At 32.8% G+C, this 11,046-nt stretch overlaps 1 protein-coding gene across 1 annotated transcript; it reads right to left on the bottom strand.

Moving 5' to 3' along the window:
- Window positions 1-874: 874 nt before the first annotated feature.
- LOC134282484 (prestin-like) lies at window positions 875-11,043 on the bottom strand (the record flags this gene model as incomplete). Its single annotated transcript, XM_062764891.1, has 12 exons — window positions 875-1,246; window positions 2,067-2,189; window positions 2,394-2,512; window positions 2,620-2,674; window positions 2,805-3,026; window positions 3,321-3,539; window positions 4,651-4,720; window positions 4,887-4,993; window positions 7,547-7,642; window positions 10,244-10,321; window positions 10,433-10,546; window positions 10,897-11,043. Coding segments are annotated over 11 exons (1,350 nt in total), but the record flags the coding sequence as incomplete, so codon positions are not given.
- Between the last annotated feature and the right edge of the window lie 3 nt (window positions 11,044-11,046).

The following is an 11,046-nucleotide window of genomic DNA, read 5'->3' as shown; positions in this document are numbered from 1 at the left end:
TTCAGCGGCAGGGGGCCTAGGCAGTCCCTCGACCCTGCCTTACTATTTGTCATTTCAGAATGTTGGCAGCTCTGAGTAGAGATCTTGCTGACTGGTCAGTTTTCTAGCTATGGGTGTCTGCAGATTTAGTTAAAATATTGAGTTTGATAACTTCATTTTTTTTTTCTCCAAGTCCTTTAAATTTTATACATGTTAATAAATAGTTACGATTGTTTAATAGTTTTGAATTGTTAATAATGATAAATTTAGAATGCTATATTAAATGTTAACCTATTCTCTGTTTAGGAGTTGGACAACCAGAGTAATGCATCAGATGAATCTCAGAGTATTCAGTATTGAGGTTGTGGACAAGTGGGGAGGAATGTGGTGTAATAGTATGAAATTCAGAGTTGCAAAGAATTGTACACTTTGAATGAAAATTCAGATTTATTAATGGATTTACCAATAAAAGATGCTTGAAATCTTGTAATATGGACAGACAAAGATGAATAATTACCACAAAATGGTATTGCATCAGAGATGTTAGAAATTAAAACTTGATTTACTAATATTTTTTTAAAGCTGGTGTAACTGGAATATAGTATCAGTTATTTCATACATAACCGTTCTTTGTTGTTATTGACAATGCATGTTACAGTTTTACCATTCATACATGATATGTTTGTTTTCTCCAAGTAAAACAGTGAAAAATCCATTGTGGTATCCAATTTTTTAGTAGATATTTTTACTCCATCCATGTATTTGCCTGTTTCTTCATGTATTCAAGAATCGATAAAAAAAATTGTCCATGCATATTATACTTAATATTATGAATACATCTTAATCACAACTTTCAAAGCCCAACTCGAAGCTTGATGAAGGGATCAAAATAAGAAAGTATTCATAGCCTTTAATATGTCATGTGAAAACCAAAAAAAAAAAAAATAATTTTCAATGAGACATATTTATAACTAAAGCTTCAGTAAGTTGATGGTGTTGAATTAGTGCTTGCACTGATTAAAATTTGACACATGATCATAAGTCATACACTGTATAAACAGAATACAAAATAGGTACTGTTCTGTGATTTCGGACTGTCAGCCTCCTATGTGAAGGTGGATTGTATATAAGCTTTTGAAATCTTATTTTTTGATGAATATACATTTCACATAGTCACTTTCATCATGTACAAATATATATGTGCTGAAGTTTAGATGGAACTCTGGAGTCCTGAGAGGGTTTGATTATTCGTTGTATTCATCTAAATCTACAAATGAAAACAAATACATCTGATAAATAACTAGAAATGGGCGTATACTCTTTTATTTCCTATCTAGCTTGTAACACGAGCTTTGATTGGTTACAAAGTCGGGTGTAAAAATGTAAAACAAATGTATACATTCTCTATGATAAAAGCTAAAAATATGTTTACAAAGAATTTTTATGGGTAAATAAATTCGTTATCCAGGTCCAATCAAGGGTGTACGGTTTTTTACCCCGGGTTGTATTCAATACACCCTTCGGCCTTCGGCCTCAGGGTGTATGGAATACAACCCGGGGTAAATCCCCGTACACCCTTGATTGAACCTGGATAACTAATAATATACCAGGTAAATAATGTATGTAAAGTGTTTCCAGTAATTATTGACATGAAATATTCATGCTTTTTAAATTAAATTATCATATTGCTACTATTGTTCTATCATGCATTCAGTTTTTCATGCATATATTCTCTTTTTCATTACCCCAACTCCAGGTGTATATATAATCATGATAATGTTGTTCCAAATGAGATGTAAGAATTTCATGTATCAAGGGATTTATTCTTATATTTTAAGAACTGCATGTCTGAATAAAGTTTGGAGATATAGTATCTCGCATGAATTTTCAACTGTTTTGTACACTGGAACACTTCTAGCTATATACTAGTAGTATACACTGTACATGTATATACAGGTCTCTATAAATATGGCGCTAAATGCTAAAGTAGGTGCCGTCGAAGTCAGTTTCGAGTACAATAAATATACTATTGCGTTTGCGATTGACAAAATCGATAAAAAGGCCACAAATTGCAAATAAACCAGTACCTATTCATTAGCACCGACTTGTGGGATATTTTCATCGTCTCCCTCATACGCTGCCAGCCTAGCACTAGCCTCTCGGCTCTCTTCCTCCACGATCAAAATGTCTTTTGGACTTAGTGGCGGATCCTAATAAAGGGAGATAAATCATATAATAGTATTTAAAACTGACAATAGCATCTTATTGTGTCTTCATGTCACTTTATATTTATAATTCAAATTGTAAGGAATACAATTTTTAGAATAGTATAAAAAATCTGAATTCTTTTAAAAAAATATTGAAAAAAAAATCAAATTTATAATAATTGTTACAATAAAGTTCCGCACACATACCCCCACTTGCTGGTGGAGCTCTTGGGCTATTACTACAGCTTCATGTATGGTGAAGTAGAGACAGTTATAGTCTATTGACTTGTAAAACTCGGATTTCTTAATTATCTTCCTCACATCCTCTGAAATATACGTCCATATAAAATTAATGATATAGAATTACCAATTAATTTGGCAGCTAAGATAAAGAATGATGATCTTAATCAGTCACTTGTTATTTGCTCCCTACCTCTGCATCCTGCCAAGAAGACTTTGATGCCGACCTCCTTGAAGTCCATTATAATCTGAAAAAAAGATATTCTTTTTCTTAAAAGTTTTGTTAATGTTTTGTACATAGTATCATTACTCTACATACACGGATGTGGAACAATAATCATATTTATTGTGAATAAATTCGCCAATAGGACAAACTACCTGTGAGAGAACTTTAACGGCTACGCTGTCTACGTAACTGATGACGGAGAAATCCAGCACCACGGTGTGAACTGGGGGCACCCACGCGCGGGAAAATCTCGTCTGCATCTCGCCGTTCTCGAGCTGTAGTTCCGTCTGCTGCTCGTCTGTCAACTCTCTGTCGTCATCATCGTCCTTCTCCACGTCTTCCTCGATAGAACTCTTCTGCTTCAAAAGCTGCTTCTGAGTTGGAAGAGAAAGGGAGTTTATTTCTAGAAAGTATTTTCAAGATGCCCTATTTTATGACAGAGATTAAGAGAGGATAGGTAACTTTTGAATGACATTTTTAGTTCAAAGCTTACACTTTATAAATAATATCTGTCACTGCTCTCAGGTTTTCTAATTAAAAGAAGGAATGACAAGATATTTATGGGATCGAATTTGAATTATGTATTCATGACACTACTTTTTACATGTGAAGAATTTAACTTTTCCCAGTAATAAAAATTCCTGAATCTGATCTAGAGAGTGTTATACCTTTTCTTTTCTCGCGGCCGCCGCTTCCTCGATCTCCGCCAGCTCGATTTCTCGCTTTCGTTGTAACATTGCCTTATATAAAGCTCTCTGCTTCTTCCTTTTCAGCTTTCGAGGATTCAGCCCCGTTCTCTCGTAAAGGCGATCCCGGAATTGTTCAGCATTGGCAAAATACAAGTTACAGTCAAAACGGAAAATCTTGATACCGGGGATCTGGATTAACTGTAAAAATTAAATGTCTGATATAGAGTACTGGTGGAATTATATTCTAGATAGGGGAAGGATTGTTTGGAAGGTATTATTTCTTTTTTACAGTAAGAATAAGACTTGATTTTGTCTGAAAACATTTACGTAGGAAGAAGTGACGGCTCAATAAACTTGCAGTAGCTTGGTTCCGTGCTTAAGAATGTCCGCTCTTCAAGCAGAGCAAACTTTTTAAAAGATATCTTAAAACATCCTTGTTTGATTGGAAAACTCTCATTAATGAAGTTTTGAATTGCATTTTTGTTTCCTTTAAAAAACTTTTTTTTTTAATTTCATGCATCGAGAAATATTAATGAAAGGTTCTTAAAAAAATAAGAGAAATGGTCTTGAAAAAATTAGAATATTTGCATCCCTTAAAACATTAATGTTAAGACGTCGATCGTTTTCAAATTGACAAGTAGAATTTATTGTAAACGTGATGACATCGAGTTTTCTGTCATGTACATTTTGAAATTACCAGGTGGCAGTATAAAATACAAAATTACAACATGGCATTTCCATCATCAACCACTGTGGGGCGTGGAGTTCGGTCCTTCGGATGAGACCGTATAAACCGAGGCCCCTTGTCGCAGTAGGTGCTGGCACGAAAAAGATCCCGCACTGCTCACTGGTCTTGAGTGGCGAGTATAGCTCTCTACCGGCAATTGGAAGCGTTTCCATATGAGTGAAAATTTCTCGAGAGGGACGTTAAACAATATACAATCTATCCATCGTCAACCTCTCTTTGTTATATAGCAGTATACGACTGTCACCTGCATTTGATATTTTTTTCTTCGATACACAAGACGAATGTATACCGGTATATAAACCGACACATACTTTTGACATATGACTTTTGTATTGTTGATTGGGCTTTGTAGCATGATTATTACCTTTAGTTATCTTTACTTTTCATCTTGAAATTGTTCATCGTAATACTTTTCAGCTTTACTAGATAATGTTTTACGATCGTATTTTTTTTCATATACCAGATTGCTTTTGGTAAATATTTAACATTTAAATTGCAATATTATGGAACATATAATTTGTATCTTAATTCAGTTCTATATTATTAACGTAATTTACATACGGTTCTACTGAGTTTCAGATCCTTATAAGCGTTCGTTCCTGGCACTCGTCCCATGGCACAGATATAAGGCCTATGTAGAAGAACGAAACAAACCATTAGCACCAGAAGACGTTAGACGAGCCAATCTTATGGTAATGTACGCACTAATACTAATTGCTTTTGTCCAAATATCAGAATTTCTACTTAATAGTTTAAAAAAATCCTTTCAATCTTCATTTCTCTTTATATAGTTTTACCTCTGTGTGTTTCGGAGTACGAAGTATAAAGCAAATATCACCCCCACCATAAGACCCAGACCAGCATCCAGAATCACCGTGGCTAGGAACGTCACCATCCAGACAGCCTGTGACCACAAAATAAAGTAAGAAATCCTGACATACCCCAATACAAGAATAAGAAATTATGACAAATAGTAAACTGTAGAATTAATGCTATACATGTAATGTTAACATATTAAGAGGCCATTTCAGTAAGCGCTGACTTTCTATGGAATTCATTATGTCAAAATTATGAAATTTTCTTGAAATAGTGTCAATGGATTATTCGCATTTGAAAACAAGACAGTTATAATACTATGTATCTATAAAACAGTGTACTGCATTAGCCAAGGATTTGATGGGAAAAGATATACTTGTATATAATTTTAGATCTTCCATTATCGAGAAAACTACGAAGAGCTTAAAGAACACACGTTTTAGTAATAATTATTGAACACATTAAAAGTGTAAATTATGATTAAAATTTACCATTTATGTTGGCAGGTGCTTAAAGTATTCAAAAAGAATATTAAGAAAGATACAAATAGAAACATTTTGACAACAACGTTCAAGACAAAAAAAAAATCATAGGAGTTAAGCTTCATTTCCATAAGCAGCTTTTTGTTGGAAAAAAAATGTCTATGCATCCTGTAACATTCGTATGATTTATTTGTATATACATTTATATTTCCAATCTTAAATTATAAATAATGATAAAATAGAGCATCGTGTACGTAAGTTTGGACAGAGTATCCTACCCCACCCTCATCTCTCGATCCTTAATTATTAAATTAAGATTTCAGGAACTTGTATGATGAATGGCCTAAAGTCAAGTGTCAATAAAGTTACCGGGAATTTGAATTGTTAAATAAAGGAAATAATTTTGGATTTATTTTCAAGAAACTTCATTTGCAAAGGGATATTATTGACTGAGACACATTAACGTATATGAGTTAAGAAAATAAATTTAACAAGAAAATATGCATCAAATTGTATATTTTCTCGGAGATGGGGGTCTTGTCATTTTCAAAGAAAATGATATAATTCCTGTGATGGATTAAAAGAAAAGTCTTGTACAGTGTATATTAAAGTTGATTCGATGCCATACAAAAACAATGATGTTAACAAAATCTATTATGAAAACATAAAATTACTGAGTGCGTAATTGATAAGTTGATTTATTATTATATTTTTTGGTAAAATAAATAATGAATATGTTTGAAGCAGAAGATAGACAGCTTGCATACTAGCATCAATTTTGTATACATGTAAGCTTGTCGAGAAATTATAGATTTTTGTAACACAGTTCTCAAATTATTTGGAATTTGTTCTCACAGTTACTAATCGTTAATCGATTTTCAAATTTTCATTGTTTACTCAACAATAGTAACGCTATATGCCATTACAAAAGGTGATAAATAATTCAAAAAACGGAGAATCTCGAAATTCAACATTTGCATTGTAGTAAATTTTTTTGCAATACATTTGATTCTACTAAAGCATTCATCGTGCAAAGATAAACATCAAGAAAAAGCAATAAAGTCTAGTGAAAATAATGTGTACAAATAATTATAAGTAGAAAAATTACCTCAGACTGTTCCATCTAAATGGCGTAAAACCATCGCTATCCATAGAAACATATCAAAATTCCTGTTAATGCATTCATTTTAATTACTAAAAACAATGGGATGCAAAAAGTTCCATTTGAGAGAGAGTATCATTTCACTGAGTGCTGAAGTCCTCTCCGCGGAACTGTTCCTGATTTATTTGTAGACCTATCATGTCCTATTCCTGTGTTTTAAACATTCAGAACTAGCGGCCCGGGACTATGTCAACAGTTCCATTGTCCCGGGAAAACGAGCCTTAATGACCGAGGTGAATGCTCCAGATTCATTTAACATTATAATTATAGGTAACCCTCATCTGTTTATTTTAGCCCGTCTAGGTCATTTGATCATTGTATCATCAAATAAATAGATTTGTTGCTGCTCAATTTTTAATGATCTATTTTCGCGCTATTATTAGTTTTTCCCAATATTTTTAATAGCCGTAGTAAATATTTATTAAAATAAAAGTGTTATGTTTGTTTGTCGACAATGGTAATGTATTAAGCAATATGAAAAATGTCTAATTGAATCTTGTTCAACCAGTATTTACCAAATGTTTTGTATGTCCGCCCTGCATTACATATAAGGTCTGTAATGTCATTTAATTATTTTCTAACACACTACAATTTCCTTAGGAGGGATTAATATTTTAGTGTTCGATATTAGTTCCCAGAACACACGATTAATTTCTTTTTTTTATGTCACTCCATTGAATCACAGTAGAGGATAAACTCCAGCATGTCTCCTGAGCATCAATATTGTCGTTTTTACGATGATCTCAACCTCGATAGCTTGTTCTAATATACACTATATCTAAATTTCACTAACAATAAAAGTGTCAACTTGAGGGTTTCCTTCAAGAGATATATCATATTTTAAATCCAGAAACAACATAGTCTTCTAAATCAGAGGAGACGAATCAAATTATTCCCCAGTCTAATCTATCGCGCGCTATATCTACGTCAAGCTAGAGTCATTAAAATGGAACTGTTCAGGTTTATTTCATAGCTGCTTTTGCCGGGAAGTACTTACAAAGTCTCTCTTGCATAACTTCCATAGAAACATCATGTCGTGAAACTGATGGAACATCCCCTTGAGTGTGACTATGACGATGCATGCCAGAATACACTGCAAAAGAAAATAAATAGACTTTAATCCTCTTCAGCTCTCCTCTTGCATATCCATCATTACGTTGCCTCTTAATTTCCATCGACATCTAAGTCGTTTGTGAAATTTTTACTGTGCGTCTTAAAATATTCATCTGCCCTGAAGAATCGAAGTCACTTTGTGATAATGACTTTTAGTATTTTCCTTTGTGACAAGAGGCTAGGTTTGAACGGGTCTATACCGTAATATATTCACCGGTAGTTCTCTTTGTCCTACACTATCCCTCTATATCTCCCCTGGCGCTAGGCTTTGTCTTACATGCACCAATCATCCCTTGTGTCTTGCATATTTTAATAACCTAAATGGCATCCTACTGTATAGATGAATTATTGTTTTTTTTTTCGTTTCAGGACCTGTAGTGAATAACCAGCTGCTACAACAGTCTAATTAATATAACATAATCATCTCATGGTATGAACTCGGGTTACAATTCGTCCCAGGGGAAATGTCGAGTAAAACAGAGACAATATGAGGAATATTTCATTGACAAGGCTGATTATAGTCCGTAGTATTTGTGTATCGAGTATGTGAGAAGGCCACATCAAACAAAAGGTATTAACAAATGTGCATTCATCACACAATAAGCTAAAAGGTTAGTGCCTTTGAGGGTATGTGAGAAAAAAAGCAATTAAAAACGGAATGAACTTATACTGTTATAAATGAATCCCAACACGTAATATACCTTAATCGGGAAGGGGGAGGGGCCAAGGTATTGAAATATATTTGCTACATTTGTTCTAATCATCTTGCAGTTACCCTTCCTATGATAATTATGGAATAAAATCGAACCTTTCTTTCATTTTCACTTTAGAATTTAATTGGTATTCTGATGGTCATTTTTAGATGCATGTAAACTTGGCGATTGGGTTTTGTTTTACCGTAACATTTTTCGAATGCTTTAATTAACCTTTAAATCAAAGGATAAAAATATAAAAAAAAAATTGAGAAAAGTTTGAAAATTTGTATATAATTTTATCAACTTTTTCCCGACTTGTACATGTGAATGGTTTTATTTGAAGCAGTTTTAATCACTTTTTTTTTTATAATTTAAGTTATAAGACAGTTTCCCTATCTCATTCACATTTTGTGAATAAAATATTAAGTTATTCCGTTATCCTACCCCCCCCCCCCTTCCCCTCCCCTAAAAAACTCTTGTACTTGTAACTTATTTTTTTAGACATAGAGTTGTTGGGTTTTCTTATTCAACATTAAAAAAAATAAATCGTACTGATTCCTGATACAAACTTTAATATAAATTTAAAGCAAATCTATACGTGCTATAGACAATCTTTGTTATAATTTGATTCCTTGTTGTTATGGAAAAGGCCATTATATTTATATATGCTTATGTAATGTAATGATGAGGTACGTTTGAAATATCACTGATTACACGGAATATCTACTTATTATTCACTTGATAAAGGTCTGAATTTAAAGCTTCAACGGTTTATGATGACGTCTCTATCCGAGTGAAACATTCTCAAACGGGACATAAAACTTCATACAATCAATCAATCAATCAATCAGTCATCGCTGACTTACCTTTAATGTTGTAAAAATAAATTTAAATTTAAAATATTTACTTTTATTTTATAAAATCTTTAAATGTTTTTTTTTTACTTGATCACAATTGATTACAATGAATCTTGTAAAAAAAAAAAGTGTTCATAACAAATTTCAAGATTTCGTAAGGTCATAACTGTTAATCTGCATAGGAAACAGCTGAAAACAATCCACTAACGCAACAGTTTGGTTCTGAAGTGTAAAATTATGTTTCTCTAGAATTATTTCCTGGAATAATACCCAGTGCATTAATATTTCAAGTTAATCGACCAATATGTTCAAATTGATAAATGACACTTCTATACAATACCAAGAAAAAAAAATGCAAATCATGATAAAATCGCGGTGTAGAGTATTTGTCCCTTTTCTTTAATACGATCAATATACATTCCCTCAATAATGAAATAGGTAATCACTTTGTAATAGCTAATTATGGAAGGACACATTGTAAATAAGATTTACAATAACACTTTATTATATTAATGGATACGAGCGACAGGCCGATCAGAGTAATTACTGCTAGATTGATTGATTAAGAGAAGATTGTCCTTTAATTTTCAGAATTTATCTGAACAATTCCCATTGTGCTATGGTGGAAAAAGTGACGCTGGCTTAAGGAGCCGTCCTTGTCTAGGGACACCCCTCGTACAAGGTATAATGATAATACAATGAAGGTAATAATTATTAATTAATCATGCATCGGTCATTATCATCAAGCTCTGATTGTGTTCTTTTTTGTCCATTTGTAAATTGGTTTACTAAGTCCGAATTCATTTGTATATTTGTACAAGTATATACATCTATTAGTATTTTTGATAGAGAGGGTATTTGGAAGCATTGGCTATTGTCCAATCCAATAGGATTTTTCACAATACTTATGATTTAACTAATCATTTACAAATGAATATTTGATTTAAAATCAGTTTATTTTCTCATAACATCTTGATAATTTTTTTAATTATGAAATAAAATGTTGCAACGAAGGTAGCAAATACTCACATTCGGCAGACTTGAAAACATAGGTCCGATATAAGCGATGACGATAAAGACGAGTAGTGACGACACAAGGCCAACCACCTGTTAAACACAAAAAAGTCTCAATTATTCAAATCTGGAAGTGTCCATTAGAATAAGACTAGTTGTTCTTATGGTAATTGTTTTGGTTGTATTAATTTCTTTGATTATTACCTGTGTTTTTCCACCAGCATTATCCTGAACTAGACTTCTAGACAATGAAGCCGAGCAACAGAAAGCCGAGAATAGGGCCCCGATTACGTTACACAACCCATTGGCGACCAATTCCTGGTAAAAGAGATTCAAATTTCTTTATATGTGAAAGCTGAGAATAAAGCCCAAAGCACGTTGAAAATTCATTGGTGACCAGTTCCCATATGTTTGGGAACAATGGATCCAATATTAATTAGATTTTAAATGAGGTTTTTTGAAAAATTATTTATAAAAAAAATGAAATTCCATCAGAAAGAGCATATTCCTTGAAGGAAGAGAAAAATTTACTTTGCCTTTTTATCTATTTAAAATCATAATTAATTGTCATTTGTATACTAATATTATGAGTCTCTCATTAAAAATGTCAGTATGGGGTCAGAAACTTAGTAATCTTGAAGAAAGATAGAGAAACGAATGATACTTACTTGGTTTGCATTAACCTCTTCTTTATCTTTCTCTGCTAGAATCTTTGCCATAGCGTACGACGTAGCAAAGGCAACAAAACTGACAGCAATTGCATCACCGATGACGTCACCAATAAAACTCAGATGAGATAGTGTTGGTGCTGGTACTCT

The sequence above is a fragment of the Saccostrea cucullata genome, unplaced genomic scaffold (genome assembly GCF_032062105.1).
Source record: "Saccostrea cucullata isolate Sc308-1 unplaced genomic scaffold, CSIRO_AGI_Scuc_v1 ctg17910, whole genome shotgun sequence".
NCBI lineage: Eukaryota > Metazoa > Mollusca > Bivalvia > Ostreida > Ostreidae > Saccostrea > Saccostrea cuccullata.
Note: the sequence above shows the minus strand (reverse complement) of the source record. Positions and strands in the feature narration are given on the sequence as shown.